The 19093-nt window shown below is 41.9% G+C and overlaps 1 protein-coding gene across 11 annotated transcripts in view; it reads right to left on the bottom strand.

Annotated features, from left to right (window-relative positions):
* Positions 1–19093, bottom strand: part of kcnab2a (potassium voltage-gated channel subfamily A regulatory beta subunit 2a) — a 341966-nt gene that overhangs the window by 173178 nt on the left and 149695 nt on the right. For 2 of the 11 annotated variants that reach the window (XM_072478100.1, XM_072478101.1), the window contains one exon: positions 15525–15763. The exons of the other annotated variants lie outside the window; for them this stretch is intronic. In XM_072478100.1, the coding sequence (XP_072334201.1) occupies positions 15525–15742 (218 nt within the window). In that variant the 5' untranslated portion in view covers positions 15743–15763. Of the gene's footprint in view, positions 1–15524; positions 15764–19093 lie in introns of those variants that run through there. 11 annotated transcript variants of the gene reach the window in all.

Consider the following 19093-nt stretch of genomic DNA (forward strand, 5'->3'; position numbering starts at 1 on the left):
TTGGAAGTTTCAGCCTTCATCTGACCGTGCAATATCTAACCCAATATAGTATAGCCTTCATCTAAATATACAGCACCTAGATATTGGATGAATAATAATCCAGAGCATAGCAGACTTAAATGAAATGCAGTATGGGTGTTAAAATGGATAAACCTTGAAAACCAGTGTAGGAATCACATTGTAGACAGGATACCAAATTGGTACTGCCTGCTCATTTCCATAATGCTCCCAAATATTGTGTCAACCACAGCTGCTGAAGTTACTGAAAAAGTGTGCTTTGGATGGCCCAACAATGACTGACTATGGTAGAGTGCATGTATCAAAGAGTTTAGACACTTAAGAGTTCTTGCTGGAAGAGATGCCAGTGCTGGATCTTTGGTAGTGCTATCCAAGTATATCCCTGCTTTTGCTCCATATCCCTGTAACATTTCATCGACAAGTATTTATCCAACCATCTTTGAAAAGTTACTGTTCAATCTATTTCCATCACCCTTTCGAGTGTTGCATTCCAGTACACTAGGATCTGAGATCAAGAGTGTTCACTCAGTTCCAATGTTAGTACTAGAACACCAGATATTTGATTAATTTGGGAAAACCAAATGAAATTTCTGGTTTATTTGTCTCAAATAGGGCCCTTGTGCTATTTAGGATGAAAACACAACTCGCACTGCCATCTACAGTACAGCAACAAAATTTCTGCAACAAAAACAAAACGCTGGAAATAGTCAGCAGGTCGGACAGCATCATCTATGGGGGGGAAACAGTTAATGTTTCAGGGTGATAAGCTTCTGATATTGAACAGAAACTCTACATTGTTTATTTATTTTAAATGAATACAAATACAGCCAGACGTAAACCAAATAAAACTAGAAATGTTTTCCTGATGGCTCAGCTCATGAGCTCTTGGCTCATTGTCTACTGATGGCTTACATAAGAACATAAGAACTAGGAGCAGGAGTAGGCCATCTGGCCCTTCGAGCCTGCTCCGCCATTCAATGTGATCATGGCTGATCTTTTGTGGACTCAGCTGCACTTTCCCGTCGGAACACCATAACCCTTTATTCTTCAAAAGACTATCTATCTTTAAACCAACCGATCTAGCTTAAACCAATGAGCATCAGAACTATGTCGATGAAGAAGTTCCCTAATCAGTACTGGACTCAATAGACATGGTGATTGTGATAAAGGTAGGAATTTCAGATATGCTGTATTTTATGTATTGGGTGCAGTACGGGTTAAAAACCTGGGATAGTATGTGACTGCTGCAGTCATGTTCTTAAAACTCCTGGTTTTAAAGACTAGGGTTTTTGTAGGCAGAGGTGCAATTAAAGCATCGTAAAAGTTTGGACTAATTTATTTTTATTTATGTTTAAGATGATTCCTTGGGATGTAAGAGCTTAGTAAGATGATGTGGTTAATGAGGGGAATCAGGAACTCAAGCAGTCAGATGTTGAGATTTTCAGAGTTAGTTTTTGGCTGGAAGAGGAGCTGAGAATGTTTCTGAGGAATACAGCCAGAGATTCTGCATTATTCAGGCAGGGTGCCAGGGCGTTTTACCAATATATTAATAGTTAAGAAAAAGTGGGGTCTATCAGGGATGAAGAAGGGAACTTGTCCATTGGTCAGGATCACAGCTTGCATGTCATCGTGGAGCAGGCGGAGGGGAATGGTGACAAACTTTTGGGGGCAGACAAAATGGAGGATCATGCTCCTTAATCCCTCACGGTTGACAGTGTTCAATGTTGAGGGGTCAAAGGAGTCTTGTACAAGGGTTGGTGCTGTTCCCTGCATTTTTCTTGTCGTTGCCTCGCAGTGAAGATTATTTCCGTTGTCTCTTAGTGGGCGCAATCTGCATTGGGACTCTGGGATACGCTCTTCAGCCACAGGGAGAAGGTGATTTCTTACCTGGGGCGACACAGTGGTTAGCATTGCTGCCTCACAGCACCAGGGACCCGTGTTTGATTCTAACCTCGGGTAACTGTCTGTGTGGGTTTCTTCCGGGTGCACCGGTTTCCTCCCATAGTCCAAAGATGTGCAGGTTAGGTGGATTGACCATGCTAAATTGTCCCTTAGTGTCTAAAAGGTTAGGTGGGGGTACGGAGGATTGGGCTTAGATAGGGTGGTCTTTCACAGGGTCAGTGCAGACTCGATGGGCTGAATGGCCTCCTTCTGCATTGTAGGGATTCGATGATTCTATTATGTTCTATGATCACCACTTCCCTCCCCAACTGTCCTGTTACATCCTTCTCCCCAACCCTCCTGGTCGCTGTTTCCAACTGCCTGCTCCCACTCATCGCTTCCCTCTTCAAATCCCTCATTATCCTATGAGCAAGGGGAAGTGAGTGAGAGAATGAAAGGGCCTGTGAGTGAGAGGAAGGGAGAGGGTTGGATGGTTGAAAGCACAAAGTGGTGAACAGAAGAGTTGTTGAGCTTTTCTGCTGTAACGACAAGCATTAGCACAAACATAAGCAAAGAAAAATTTAAAAAACAACTGCACTCTGAGTATCTAAAGAACTATGATATTGGTTTCCTAGCTCCTTAGCACAACTTTGTTGTTTGTTCTGTATTCCCCATAAAAAGAAACATAAACTATACAAGCTTCAATCGTGAATACTGCAGTATTGTGATATTTTGTGGCAGAGAAAATGAGTGAAGCTACAAGTGGAATTCGGGAAAGGGAACAATGGTACAATGCAAATTGTTTCTACATTCTACCCAAAAAGAGCATCATTTGGCAGCACTAGTCACCATGTAACTACAGGTCACGAATGATGTAGCATGCTTTGGTGCTAATTTCAGATGAGCTCCTTGCAACAAACTTAGCACGATGTTGTGAGGAGACAAATGATTATTATTAACAACAGTCTATTAGGGCAATTAACAATTATTCTTGGGGATTTTTGAATTTTCATAATATACTAAAGCAGTAAAGGACAATTTTACAAAGATGTCAACTAAAAGCTGACATGGCACCATCTGCTACAGTCAGCACAAGGGTCAAGCAACATGCTTCTAGTTTAACTGATTTGCAGTGAACTTAACAGCTTGTTCGAAAGGCACAATCTACAAATCAGCAGGATAAAGGTTAACATGTTTTCCTAACTTGACCTAAGAACCAGGCACATCTATTGGGGCCTGGCACCAAGTAGGGAGGCAGAGGAGAAATCCACAGAAAGATGAAGAGTAGATAATACTCACTCAGCCTGGGTGCACATATGCAACTTGTTTAATTAAATGTTGAACCAGATAATGCTCAAATGTAAACAATGTCTATGCTTACGTGACCTGCACTGTTTAAATGCTACTTGATTTCATGTTTTGGGAAGAGTCAGCTCCTGAGGTCTTTCTCTGAAGTTGTGCTCTCCCAACGCGTTGGTCAATAAATGATTGTTCTGTGCCTGAGACGCCTCCGATTATTTTATGGAAAAGAGAAAAACCACAACAATGGCCTCTGGTTTCCCAATTCTTTTTTTGGGGGTATGAGTGCAACTGAACAACTGCCACTCTGAATCTAAGAGCTGTATTATATTATAGGATTAAATATATTAGGAGTAGAATACAGACTGCCCAGCTCACTTAAGCAAGACCATTAACAGCCATTACAAAGGCGGCTTTAATTCCATTTGTCTGAGTTGCATCCTAACCCAGATCCTAAGGGAGAAAGGACATTGTTCAAAAATGTCATGCTGCACCATGCTGCTATGTCACCAATATGTTGCATTATGCATTTAATGTGTTCAACAGGATGTTCTATTTACAAAACTAGATGGAATACTTTCCTCTAGTGTGCAATGTATCCTGCAATTGAATGTGATTAAGTTATCCAGCGAGACAGAAAGATCTAAAATAGTGAATTCACAATTCCTGTGAACCAACTACAAACATACCAATTCAGTGGCAGCGATTCCCAATTGTTGCAGTAACCCAGTTCTACGCTTTTAAAAATAAAAGCACATCAATTAAAATGTATTAAGCCAGCACCCCACAATGGTTCCATACAGTTATCCAGTGTGTAGCTGAGCCACACAGGCCAGGAACATTCTGGAATCCCTCTTGATCCATACAGATAGTATATGTTTGTGGATGTCAGGTTAAGACATTGGGCTTGGTCTTGAAACCCCTACATTCAAACATTATATGGAGATGCCGGCGTTGGACTGGGGTGAGCACAGTAAGAAGTCTTACAACACCAGGTTAAAGTCCAACAGGTTTGTTTCAAACACTAGCTTTCGGAGCACTGCTCCTTCCTCAGGTGAATGCGAGGAAGGAGCAGTGCTCCGAAAGCTAGTGTTTGAAACAAACCTGTTGGACTTTAACCTGGTGTTGTAAGACTTCTTACTTCAAACATTATGCTAGTGCATACTGTCAAAATACACACATGGTCAAATACACAGTAATTTCAATCCAAACTATCATCCAACACAAGTCAGATCACTATTTATTCCCAGATCATGAAGTGCAAAGTAGGGGCAGCATAGTGGCACAGTGGTTAGCACTGCTGCCTCACGGCACCGCGGTCCTAGGTTCGATCCCAGCTCTGGGTCATTGCTGTGTGGAGTTTGCACATTTTCCGTGTTTGCGTGGGTTTCGCCCCCACAACCCAAAGATGTGCAGGGTAGGTGGATTGGCCACGCTAAATTGCCCCTTAATTGGAAAAAATGAATTGGGTACTCTAAATTTTAAAAAAATGAAGTGCAAAGTAGTTCACACCTTGCACATTTCACCTGCCAGTTTAGCACTTTCTTCTGAGTTCCAATCATCTGTTTAGTCAATGTGCACAAATTACATACTAAGCCCACATACTTAGCTGCTGTATCAATGACCATCCCTCCATTATAAGGTCAGATGTGGGGATGTTCACTGATGATTTCACAATGTTCAGCACCATTCATGACTCCTCAGACACTGAAGCAGTCTGAGCCTATATTCAGTACTTAGGATGCATCGGATGGAGAGGAAAACTGCAGGGGATGGGCACAATGGAAATGTGCAGCTTGTTCAAGGAACAGCTACTGCGTGTCCTTGATAAGTTTATGTACCTGTCAGGCAGGGAGGAAGTGGTCGAGCAAGGGAACCGTGGCTTGCTAAAGCAGTCGAAACACTTGTCAAGAGGAAGAAGGAGGCTTATGTAAAGATGAGACATGAAGGTTCAGTTAGGGCGCTCGAGAGTTACAAGTTAGCTAGGAAGGACCTAAAGAGAGAGCTAAGAAGAGCCAGGAGGGGACATGAGAAGTCTTTGGCAGGTAGGATCAATGATAACCCTAAAGCTTTCTATATATATGTCAGGAATAAACGAATGACATGGGTAAGAGTAGGGCCAGTCAAGGACAGTCATGGGAAGTTGTGCTTGGAGTCAGAGGAGATAGGAGAGGTGCTAAATGAATATTTTTCGTCAGTATTCACACAGGAAAAAGACAATGTTGTCGAGGAGAATACTGAGATTCAGGCTACTAGACTAGAAGGGCTTGATGTTCATAACGAGGAGGTGTTAGCAATTCTGGAAAGTGTGAAAATAGATAAGTCCCCTGGGCCGGATGGGATTTATCCTAGGATTCTCTGGGAAGCTAGGGAGGAGATTGCTGAGCCTTTGGCTTTGATCTTTAAGTCATCTTTGTCTACAGGAATAGTGCCAGAAGACTGGAGGATAGCAAATGTTGTCCCCTTGTTCAAGAAGGGGAGTAGAGACAACCCCGGTAACTATAGACCAGTGAGCCTTACTTCTGTTGTGGGCAAAATCTTGGAAAGGTTTATCAGAGATAGGATGCATAATCATCTGGAAAGGAATAATTTGATTAGAGATAGTCAACACGGTTTTGTGAAGGGTAGGCCATGCCTCACAAACCTTATTGAGTTCTTTGAGAAGGTGACCAAACAGGTGGATGAGAGTAAAGCAGTTGATGTGGCGTATATGGATTTCAGTTAAGCGTTTGATAAGGTTCCCCACGGTAGGCTACTGCAGAAAATACGGAGGCATGGGATTCAAGGTGATTTAGCAGTTTGGATCAGAAATTGGCTCGCTGGAAGAAGACAAAGGGTGGTGGTTGATGGGAAATGTTCAGACTGGAGTCCAGTTACTAGTGGTGTACCAGAGGATCTGTTTTGGGGCCACTGCTGTTTGCCATTTTTATAAATGACCTGGAGGAGGGCGTAGAAGGATGGGTGAGTAAATTTGCAGATGACACTAAAGTCAGTGGAGTTGTGGACAGTGCGGAAGGATGTTACAAGTTACAGAGGGACATAGATAAGCTGCAGCGCTGGGCTGAGAGGTGGCAAATGGAGTTTAATGCAGAAAAGTGTGAGGTGATTCAGTTTGGAAGGAATAACAGGAAGACAGAGTACTGGGTTAATGGTAAGATTCGTGGAAGTGTGGATGAGCAAAGAGATCTTGGTGTCTATGCACATAGATCCCTGAAAGTTGCCACCCAGGTTTAGAGGGTTGTTAAGAAGGCGTACGGTGTGTTAGCTTTTATTGGTCGCGGGATTGAGTTTCGGAGCCATAAGGTCATGTTGCAGCTGTACAAAACTCTGGTGTGGCCGCATTTGGAGTATTGCGTGCAATTCTGGTCGCCGCATTATAGGAAGGATGTGGAAGCATTGGAAAGGGTGCAGAGGAGATTTACCAGAATGTTGCCTGGTATGGAGGGAAGATCTTATGAGGAAAGGCTGAGGGACTTGAGGCTGTTTTCGTTAGCGAGAAGAGGTGACTTAATTGAGGCATACAAGATGATCAGAGGATTGGATAGGGTGGACAGTGAGAGCCTTTTTCCTTGGATTGTGATGTCTAGCACGAGGGGACATAGCTTTAAATTGAGGGGAGATAGATATAAGACAGATGTCAGAGGTAGGTTCTTGATTCAGAGAGTAGTAAGGGAGTGGAATGCCCTGCCTGCAACAGTAGTGGACTCGCCAACACTAAGGGCATTCAAATGGCCATTGGATAGACATATGGACGATAAGGGAATAATGTAGGTGGGCTTTAGAGTGGTTTCACAGGTCGGCGCAACATCGAGGGCCGAAGGGCCTGTACTGCGCTGTAATGTTCTATGTTCAGTAAGACCTGGTCAACATTCAGGCTTGGGCTGATGAGTGGCAAATGGTACAACCGGATGAAGAGGAGTGAACTGGCTCCCCTTAATTCAGCCCCTTTGGTTTAAAAAGTGTATTTTCCCTGTAAATAACTTTTCCTGTCCAAATGTATTTACTTTTTTAAAATAAGGAGTGAATCAAACCTGATTTTCTTGAGTCAAAGAAAAAGTTTACGAGTTACCAAACTCAAGAAAAAAAATGATAAAAGGCTCAGTGACACACACGCACACATGTCAGAAGTAGGAAAAGTCCAAATAAAAGTTAAAAGAACATACGATTAAGTCCTTTGCTTATCCTTGAGGCGTACATTGTTGAACATTGTAGTCGTTTGAAGTTAGCTAGTTTTCTTTAAAGTTTTGGAGTTGATTAGAAGGTCAGATAACTGCACTTTGTTGGAGACAATTTGATCTCGAGGGGGAGAGCGAGCGAGACAGTGGGTTTTTTGAGATTACTTCTCATTTCTCTGTTTCTGGATTGGCAAAACCAGTTCTTAAACCTCCTGTCTGTATATTCAAAGGAGGGATTTGATTAACGTGTTGCAACCATTACTGTTGAACAAGTGATCGCATTTCGATTGGTTAGGATTTGTTTATTGTCACGTGTACCGAGGTACAGTGAAAAGTATTTTTCTGCGAGCAGCTCAACAGATCATTAAGTACATTGGAAGAAAAGGGAATAAAAGAAAATACATAATAGGGCAACCACAAGATATACAATGTAACTACATAAGCACTGGCATCGGATGAAGCATACAGGGTGTAGTGTTAATGAGGTCAGTCCATTAGAGGGTCATTTAGGAGTCTGGTGACAGTGGGGAAGAAGCTGTTTTTGAATCTGTTTGTGCGTGTTCTCAAACTTCTGTATCTCCTGCCCGATGGAAGAAATTTCTGATCTTTCATTTCAGAAACTTTTAACACATTTCAAGATAGTAGAAACCAATAGGATATGGGATTATTTCATCCTCCACAGGCGGCTTTGCATGTCTGTTGGGTATCTGACTGGTTAGCAGTTCCCATTGTCTTGACAGAATTACAGTTGATTAAAGTCCAGCGCTTTGCATTTTTAATGCCTTATTTTCAAGAGTCCCTTTTTAAAGTGGACCTGCGATGGCTTCCATTGTCAAATTGCCAGAGGTTGCTTTAACAAGCAAGCTTAGTAGATGGAATCAGGTTTACAGAGAGGAGAGAGGGTTCTTCGCTACTTCTAGCTGCCTAATTACTTTACAGTAAACCAGTAGCTGTTTTTAGATGCCGATCTAAGTCTCTCCTCTAGTGAAGCTGTTGCAGGATGGTTGTTCAAGATACTTGAAGATGAATATGTTGCGCTGAGCAGGAAGGCTCTTGGAGGGCATTCCCATCCCAATGTCAATTGAGGCACTTAAGTGGCCAACAATGCCAATAATGTTCACTTAAGGGCTTCATTGCTCAGCCACTGGTATTCAACCAGCGGCAGACTGGCAGTTGCCTTGCAGAAAGCCTAAAAAGCAAACTCTGTTGGGGTTGTTTTCAGGCTTCCAGGGAGGGGTAACTCATAGTTAGTTATTGCCTGATCCAAGGACCTGGCATCAAGTGATTGGGGAAGGGAAGGGGGGGTTGCTGCTGAGAGCTGTACCCTGCCCTTGCTGCTGACCCCCTATCCCACAATCACTTATCCATCACCTGGATCCCTTGGCAATCCTAAACCTCTGGTACATGCATATTCAGTTGCAGCCACAGTCTGCAAGCTCGCGGGGGCTGCCGGTGCCGGCAGGACTATTTTCAACCATAGAGTTGAGGAATCTATTCCAACTAATTAGTTGCTATTTCATAAAAACACCCAAATTTGTCCAACAACTTGCAAAACTGCTTTCTATATTTCAGACAAAAACAACAGAATGGATGTGAAACACAGCCACAGTAACTGTAAAAGGTTCAGATTTACTGGTTTGTGCTTGAATTTCAGTCACATTTGCAACAAGCCTACTGTTTCAGAGTCAGTTAATGAACAGGGGTGGAGACAGTGGAAAATAGTCAATATTGACACGCTGATCTACATTTTTTAATTATTAAAAGGCTGGTGGTTGATATTGACAGAATACAAATGTCTGAAACTTAACTTTATTCTATTAGTTAGACAAAAAAGGTCTTTCCTGAAGCTCAGGAAGTTTATCCCATCAGTTGTTGAACCATGCAGGCTCACTCTCTATATGTGCCACATTAGTGACCTCAACTGGAGCAGCAATATAGTTGAGAAATTGGCCCCACCGAGCATGAGGAAAGCTGGTGAGTGCTTGAGTGCGAAAATTAAATAATCAGTTACAGTGCTAACATGTTTCACAAAACAAAGAATTCTGCCACATTCAGCCAATTCAGGTTCCACCTTATTGCTAACTCAGTTGGGTAGTCACCCAAACACTTTGAGCTCTTTGTGCAACTGAGAAAATGTGTTAAACAAGGATACTTTAGTACCTTCTACTGGCTACCATGACAAAGTTGCTGATAACAGTAAGAAACCCAACTCTTCTCTCATCAATAAATGTAGTAATCTGACTATCAGCTGTTGTAACAACCTGTATGCATTACCTTAAATTACAACATCCAATGAACAGGTGATCAGATAATACAACGGCATGAGTTCTTAAGTCATATAATACTAGTAGCGTAAGAAATTGTAGTAAGATTCATTCTTAAAAGGATGGATTTATAAAAACCAAATCTTATGGTACAATTGACAAAAAGTTAGAATGCAAAGATTTTTTAAAAATCTTTATAACCAGAAGGCAAAAAAATGTAACAAATTTGTCAATCTACTTATCCACAATTTTTTTGTAAATGTGCAAATTCTTAACTTAAAAATCTGAAATGCTCACTTCAATGAACAATTACTCGAAAATGGATTTCAGTAACTCAGCTAAAGATTTACTGAGTCAAATAACTTAAAATGTTGTTGAAAAATACAGAATTACTGCTAAGAGGATTATATAGGACTTAACTGTATAGTTATTATAAAAGTGCTTGAAATGGATCAAACAATGGGCAATGATTTACAAATTTGTAATGTAGAACGTATAATATTCAAAGATGTTTGTAGAAGCTGTTTTTTTTTCAGTTTCCAAGAATAACACCTAAATCTGACGCTTGATCGCTCACCAAACCTTACAATCAAACCTGATTATTGCGCCTAATCCAAATGGAATATTTGTCCCTTTGGACCAACCTGCATCCCCTCCCAATCCAAAAAGCGTTGATTCCTTTTTGGGGACTGTTGACTTCCAAGTGGCTACTATAAAGGGCGACACAGTAGCACAATGGCTAGCACTGTTGCTTCACAATGCCAGGGACCCGGGTTCAATTCCCGGCTTGGGACACTGTCTGTGAGGAATCAGCACATTCTCCCCGTGTCGGCGTGGGTTTCCTCCAGTTTCTCCGGATTCCTCCCACAAATCCTGAAAGACCTGCTTTTTAGATGAATTGGACATTCTGAAATCTCCCTCAGTGTACCCGTACAGGTGCCGTAATGTGGCGATTAGGGGATTTTCACAGTAACTTCATTGCCGTGTTAACATAAGCCTACTTGTGACACTAATAAAGATTATTACAAAACCTGCTCAGTCTGTCCCAGGACAATCCCTTTGGAACTAATAACACATGCATTTTGAACAATTTGATCCTGGCATTAATGAGTTGTTTTCCTTAATATCAGTGTGAATGCGGTGCCAATACCATGAGGTACAATGCCAAGTGTAAGACCCTTGGGGAATTGTATACAGGCAAGAACATTTAAAGTCTTAACAAAATCTTCAGTTAAGCAAGTGGCTAGGCTTTGAAGCCTACTTTGGCTTCATCAAGGACAGACCAGGAATGGATATTATGGTTTTGTGTTTTCTTTTGTTCAAAATGCCAAATTTGTGAACTGTTTCAACAAGGATCAGCAGAGTATAATATCGAATTGATACAAATAAGAATTAGCGAGCATGGATTTTGCCATCTCTTGAGACCTTGCATGTTATCCATATCACTAGAATTAGAGATTTCTACCAAATGCAAAAAACTAATAACCTAATGGAATAAAAACAGAAAATGCCATAAATATTCAGCAGGCCTGGCAGTGTCAGTTGACAGAGAAGCTGAAAAAGGGCCATTGGGTGAAAATGTTGGGCGCGATTTAACAGAAAACGTTCTAAGTGCCATTTTGGGCGGGATTAGCGGGAGGGGTTTTCTGACGACCGTGTTGGCGAGATCACAGCCCATATTTAACTGCACTCAAGTGCCAGAAATTAGCCCCCAAGGGCTTCTTGTCATTACTGGCTGTTTTGCCATCTGATTCGCCAGACACGCGCCTCAGCACCTCGCTGCTAACAAGAAGAGTTGCTTTTAAACGCTCCCACACCACTCACTCCCAGTCAACACACAGGCATGGCAGCATGCAGACCTGCTCCTTGCTTTGGGGATGCGACCTGGCCAGGCTTCTGAATGCAATGGATGCGAGACAGAACATCCTGTCCTGTCCCCCCCCCCCCCCCCCCCCCCCCCGAGGGGATCGAAGGGCCAGCAGCAAGGCCACCAATGCCTCTGGGAGGCAGTGGCAGTCAGTGTGGGCAGCATGACCAGCATGACCGCAGTACAATGACGAAGACTAACGCCCTCCACCGAACTGCAAGGGCAAGTTACCACCTTTCTCCTGCCATCAGTTCATCTTGCTATCCCTCAAATTCCAACCCCCCCCCCCCCCCCCCGAAATCACTGGCTGCCACCTTGTGCCCTCCCCACATCCGGTCTTCGTGCCTGTTCCTCAGCCACCAGCACAACTATCGCCCCTACCTTCCACCAGAGCAAAGAGACACACCTTGGTGGGTGATATTACTGGAGAGGCTTTTGGGGCACAATCTGGTGAACACCGCAAAGTTGTACGGCACATCTGGTGGAGGCAGGAACATCCAAGGGAGCCAGCAGTCGGAGGTTTACAGGATCCCAGGATTCAGCTGGATTCCAGGATTCAGCTGAGGCCCAGTCAGATGCCAAGCCTTTGGGCAAGGTTAACCCAGAGCCGGTGCAGATGCTAGGACATGGCCATGAAATTCAGGAGGGGGCTGCCTCTCCGTTCCATGGAGACCCCAGGGCCCCTTCAGGGAGGACGACTTGCTGCAGGCCAACCTGGGGCCTGCCAGCAAGGAGACAACAGCAGTCTCCAGTTCTTCTGAATCCCTCCTTCCCACCACCAATGCATCTCAAGGGCAGCTGACAGAACAGGGTAGCAGTGGGGCCAGTAATTTTCCCAGGGCCCTCCGGCTCCAGGTACACATGGGGTTACAGTCATAGCTAGGGGCAATGGAAATGTCAAATATACACTGTTAAATCACATGACACCTGATACATGTGAAGCCCCAGTCACGTTAATCTTCAAAGCGGCCTGCCTGCATCCCCATCTCCTGTTGGGCTATCGCCGGCATCCCCTTCTGGACTCTCATGTCCCCCGGAACCCAGTGTTCCAGGACACGGGTACCTTAGAAAAAATTATCCTTCTTTCCGGCAACAGAAAAGGAGGAAACAGCACAAGCGCCTCCAGGTATTTGCAGCCACCAGCAGGAGCAAGCAGCAAGCACAGCCTGCAAACATTTTAGTTTATTGGCAGTATCAAAATAGAGAAGATAATCAATGAGGCCACCAATCACTTGGCACTCAAAACTCCCAGCACCATCACCACCACCACCAGTGGGAAGGCACACTGACCCAAAAAGGCCACTCTAACTCGGAGCAGAGAGAAACATATTCCACCCCTCCCAAGAGGGGCACAGTTCAGTCCAGAACGGGTCCGGCACATCATATCCAAAACTAAATACAGAACATTTTACACTGAAAGAAAACACTCATAACGAACACAGTCAGTTCTTTATTAGCAATAGTCCATCTGCTATGAAGCTAGAGGCTGCTCACAGTCACAGTGATGCAACCAAGAACAGGGCTCTGTCCTCAAAGTATTTGGTACGATAGCCAGTCAGCAGTTGTAGTTGCCCGTTATTGGTATCCAAAATATTTAAAGATGGCTTGAAGGCCTTGCGGCTCCAGTGCCCATGTCCGAAAATGGAAATGGCTACTCACCTCCTCAGATCCCCATAGCAGCCACTGCACCAGTTTTACGTTTTTAACAAGGAGTACTAAATGACACCTGCGTGATTTCTCCCTGAGGAGTCGGTTAATTCACTGGAGGCCATTATATCCGACTTCAATCTCACTAATAATATGGAAATTGGGGTCAATGAGATGCACGCCATATTTGGTCAAGATTCGGAACTCGCCATCAGGAGCGGGCCAGTTAGATGGCAAACAGAACAGGGCTCTGTCCTCAAAGTATTTGATACGATAGCCAGTCAGCAGTTGTAGTTGCCCCTGTTATTGGTATCCAAAATATTTAAAGATGGCTTGAAGGCCTTGCGGCTCCAGTGCCCATGTCCGAAAATGGAAATGGCTACTCCCCTCCTCAGATCCCCATAGCAGCCACTGCACCAGTTTTACGTTTTTAACAAGGAGTACTAAATGACACCTACGTGATTTCTCCCTGGGGAGTCGGTTAATTCACTGGAGGCCATTATATCCGACTTCAATCTCGCTAATTAATGATATGGAAATTGGGGTCAATGAGATGCACGCCATATTTGGTCAAGATTCAGAACTCGCCATCAGGAGCAGGCCAGTTAGATGGCAAACTGATTTGCGCCCAGCGCGGATCTCGATTTCGGCATTTCCCACTATTTAACCTGCCCAGGACTAACTTGGTGGTTAAATCTCACCCGTTAACTCAGTTTTTCTCACCACAGATGCTGCCAGACTTAAACATCTTTAGCATTTCTGGTTTATTTCAGATTTACATCTGCACTACTTTACTTTTGTTTAATAGCAGTTTTGTAAAAATAGTAATCCCACAAAGCTTTTCACTGATGTAGAATATTGTCACATTTTCTGTGACTGGTAAACAGTGATCTCCATTCTGTGGAGTAGAGAAGCCCTCAATGCAGACTATTGACAAATGATTTACCACATTAAAATATATTATTCAACCCTGACCCAGTTGCATTCTATAAACAGCACTTCCCATAATCCGTTCGTAAATACCCATTAAATGACCCATTAGTAAATACACATGTAATGATTCCTCAGTGTCAATTAGGACTTCTCTTTCATTTTTCAAACTAGAACTGATTGAATTTTGTTATTAACTGAGAACTGTTCAAAATTCAGCCAGGTTTCAAGAATATAATGGGGCTTCTTATTGCCATGAAGGAATAGTAAATTCCGTGTTCCCTGATTGACATCTAATTTCTAGAGTGCAATTCACACGATTTTGTTCCTGATCGACACCAACCCTGATTTACTTGTCTGACATCAGCACTCCTCTTCCTGCTTCATAAACATTGATTTCCTATTAAATGCCAAGTAGTAATTCACTGTTGTGAAGTTATTCAGAAGTTACAAAATGTAAATTAGAACACACTAAAATTTTATCTCAACGGCTTACTCACAGGTACAATACGTTATAGCAGCTTGTGTGGAAAAATCCACCCTTTTTCACAGATATGTCGGTCACAGAGCTATGATACCAGGGTTATGATACCAGGGTAAAAAGATTAAATTATAAGGATAGGTTGCATAGACTAGGTTTATATTATTTGCCGTTTAGAATATTAAGGGGCGATCTAAACAAAGTGTTTGAAATCATCAAAGATTTAATAGGGTTGATAGAAATAAGCTATTTTGTCTGGTGCAGGGTGTTCAGAGCATGAGGGCAGCCCCTAAATTTAGAACTAAGCTGTTCAAGTATGATGTTAGAAAGCATTGCATCTCAGAGAGAATAGTGAAAATTGGGAATGAAGTCTCCCAAAAAGCTGTTGATGATAGCAGTCAAGCGAAAATTTCAAAACTAAGAAAGATTTTCATATTAAGGGTTACAAAAAAGGTGGGCAGCAGAGACCTAAGATACAGATCAGCCATGATTTCATTAAATGATGCAACAAGCTCAAGGGGCTGAGTGGCCTATCCTTGCTCAGTGAAGAATATGTGACTCGTATATGGTCTATACAGAATGCCATTCCTGCAGCACCTTCAGATTCAGTGAACAGATTTCCCAGTAAAAATATTAAAATGTTTTATAACAGTGGCTAGCTTACCCAACTTTTGTTGAAAAGAAACAAAATATTTTTAAGAACAGGAAATTACATTAGCCCTAATAAATCCATTTTTGCTGGATGTCAACCCACCCATCTTCTCATAATTTCCCTAAACACTTATCACTACCAACATCACATGCTTGTTTCTCAATATCTATTTACACTGCCCATTTCCACAACTTGAATTATAAATCCACTTTCCTAATTATTTTGTAAGCACACCAACATTTTAGTTACAAGATGAAATATTTCAATTGTCAACAATCAATCACAGTGAATGAAAGAACATTCCCCTTACCTATACTTCATGCCCGTCTGATAGGCAGTACAATCCTCCAGTGACAGACAGTGCATTATGAGAAACTCTTCCATCTTCTTCGTCTGTGCCAAGGCTCTGACTTGTCGGAGCTTCTGCATCTCAATCGTATCAGTGTGCCGCACCTGATTCAGACCCTGATCTGAATGGTACCTAGTTATTCGCTCCTTCAAGTTTTCAGTGTATGACATGGACAACATTTTCTCAACTATCTTGGGAATCTGCAGATTTTCAGGTTGCACATTTTTGGATGAGAAGACCCGATTTACACATGCTGGGGCCCTACTCTCATTAATGTTAGATCCAGGAGTGGTGAACATGTTATGAGGTGGTAAAGGACATTAACTAACTGGACAAAATACTTTAGGCCCTACTATCTAAAAATAATACCACTTGTATGTTCACGAGCTACACTATTCTAGATGCCAACAAATAAGCAATCTAGCATTCTGTAACTGGATCTCATCATCACCAAAGCTTCTCTCAAAATAGCAGAGAAAAAACAAGTTAATTTCATAAGTTGAATGGCATAACTTTCATGAATTTTCAGAAACACATTTATATCTTTCTCATGTTATCAAACTGAAGGATCTATACCTTTAAAATTAAATAAAAGCAGCTACTGGGAAAAGCATCGCTACTTATTCGTTCTACAGCAACTGAAGCAGTTATATGCTAACTGAATCACTGCATGTGGCTTTTATGACATCACATATGATAATCCACAGTTGCACAGCTGGAATAACAGTAGCATGTGGTGTTTCCACGGATCAAAACAGGATTGACAGTATGTTAGCAAACATGTTAATAGCAAAACTTGTAGATTCTGAAGAGAATCTGAGCTTTGGTAGCAAGCTGAAATTTCAGCAGCAGAAGGCGATGCACTGAAATGAAATATAAATATCAGAAAAATTACAATAATTGTAGAGATTCTTGTGCAATTTCCCTTTTTTTTTTTCCATCTTGAGTCATGTAACATCGCCCAGCAAGAGTAGACAGATAGCCAGATCTTCAATCTATATTGTTTTAACTAGTCACAAGGAGGTGCATAAAGGCAATATTGGATAATTTATCTTCCAATTTTTACTGTCGGGAAACTTGCTGTCAGCTTCCATTAGGAAACTCACTCCGACAATATGTTGGATATAGGGAATATTGATGTGGGTTGTACAATAAACCAGTTTTGATTGCTCTATACTAAAACGGCATAGGATTACAATTGCTATATCTTGTCAAATGCATTTATTTCATGACAAAAGTAAAATATTCTTTAAAAAAGCAAAAATGTATTTCATATACTGTTTGAAGTTCAGGCACCACACTTTTCTCTTTAGTTGATGAGATCATACATGTGACCATTGCCAGCAATTTAAAACATGCGCGACAATTTTTATAGACTTTTCACCCAGTCTCTCCAGAATGCTGCTGATTCATGTATGGTACCATTCAATAGGCACAGTCCAGATTCCAGATAACTCATCACTCATCCGTGTTATAGCCTGTATAATAAAGAGTATTTGTTTGGAAGAATCAGATCTGAATTTTATACTGTTGTCAACTAAATACAAGCATTTTCTCGCAGCGTAATTAGATAATAATCGGGAGCAAGAACCGTGACTAGCTTCACAGTCCCTAATTAAAGGAGTTCACTGGGGCATATTGTTGTCCACACCTGTACCCTGGAGGATGTTTGATAACCTAGTACTGGCCATCCCTACATATAATGCATAACAATTGATGTTTTTTTTTGATTGGCTTTCATAACTAAAAAGAATGTCAGCGCCCACTGTCTATGGACTAGCTTGTTCATAGGCCAGATCGATGCTAAAACCAGTTACTTTTACATTCAGTTTAGCGGCATGCTAGTGCTGCTGGCTCCTAATAAAAAAATTACATAGAAAATAAGGTACAAAAATGATGCAGGTCTCAAAAGTAAATTTGCTGGGTTTTCCAAAGATGTGACTGCTGTCATTTGTGAAACAAGGAGGCAGTGGCATGCATACACCACTGAATCTAATATAAAAGCAGCTTATGATTGTGAAGTATTAAAGAGGAAGATCTTATTTAATTATTTTAGCATTTATAATGAATTTTTTCTTTTTTAAACCTTAACCCAGAAACAGTATCCTTAGATTTTTTTAAAAACCACATACTTCTCTAAGATACCAAATCTTCTAATGGTTCAAACATTTAGAATTTTGGCCTGGACATTCCATCTATATAAAAAAAGAGTTCCAGCCTCTCTGAGGCACTTTCTTCTTTTTCTGCCACTTTTCCAAACCATTCACGCTTTTATCTCTGAAGATGCCAATTCTTGCCGGGTTACAGCTTCACGGTGCCTCTCAGTGTTTTACTCAGGCTACTTACTATTTATTAATCATGGAGGAGCCAACAGTGAGATTAGGCAAAATCTTTTAACTTGAGAGGCATCACAGCCAAACCCAATCCTGTTCTCAACAAATTGGGAATCACTAGGACGTAAATCACTAGAATCACTAGGCACTACACTTGAAGTAGCAACTGCAGCTGATTTTCTTCCAAGATCAATTGTAGTGTTTCCATCATCACAAGGCTGAAAGAAATTACATCAGCACTGAAAAGAGACCAAACACGGAATGTTCTTGATCTGTGTAAATCAGCTACCCATTGCCCTTATTAGTTTAGTTTTTTTTTTTTTAATTTAAGTACCCAATTCATTTTTTCCAATAAAGAGGCAATTCAGTGTGGCCAATCCACCTAACCTGCACATTTTCGGGTTGTGTGTGTGTGTGTGTGTGTGTGTGTGTGGTGGGGTGAAACCCATGCAGACACGAGGAGAATGTGCAAACTCCACACGGACAGTGACCCATAGCCGGGATTCAAACCCAGGTCCTCGGCACCGTAGGCAGCAGTGTTAAACACTGGGCCACGTGCCGCCGTACCAGTTGAGTTTTAATTTAAATAAACTGGATGGCACGGTAGCACAGTGGTTAGCACTGTTGCTTCACAGTCCCAGGTTCGATTCCCGACTTGGGTTACTGTCCGTGTAGAATCTGCACATTCTCCCCATGTCTGCGTGGGTTTCCTCTGGGTGCTCCGCTCTCCTCCCACAGTCCAAAGATGTGGTCAGGTGGACTTGGTCATGCTAAATTTCCCTTGGTGTCCAAAAAGGTTAGGTGGGGTTACTGGATTACGGGGATAGGGTGGAGATGTGGGCTTAAGTAGGGTGTATTTTCCAAGGGCTGGTCCAGACTCGATGAGCCAAATGGCCTCCTTCTGCACTGTAAATTCTATGATTCTATGAATAGTAAAAACCTCACTTCTCTGCCATTAGCTTCCAAAGTACTATAATAATGTAAATGTAACCAGATAATGAATTAATATTTCCTTCCGTTTAACTTTTTTTTCCTTCCATTTAACATTTTTGTTAAGGTAGCAGACCTTCCATTTTATTTTAAAATAACAAATTCCAAAATTATTATTGATATAGTGGACTAGCAATCAGAGACTCAGGGTAATGTCCTGAGGGCCAGGGTTTGAATTCCACCATGGCAGATGTTGAAATTTGAGTT

This window comes from Scyliorhinus torazame, chromosome 16, assembly GCF_047496885.1.
Source record: "Scyliorhinus torazame isolate Kashiwa2021f chromosome 16, sScyTor2.1, whole genome shotgun sequence".
NCBI classification, from domain to species: Eukaryota; Metazoa; Chordata; class Chondrichthyes; order Carcharhiniformes; family Scyliorhinidae; genus Scyliorhinus; species Scyliorhinus torazame.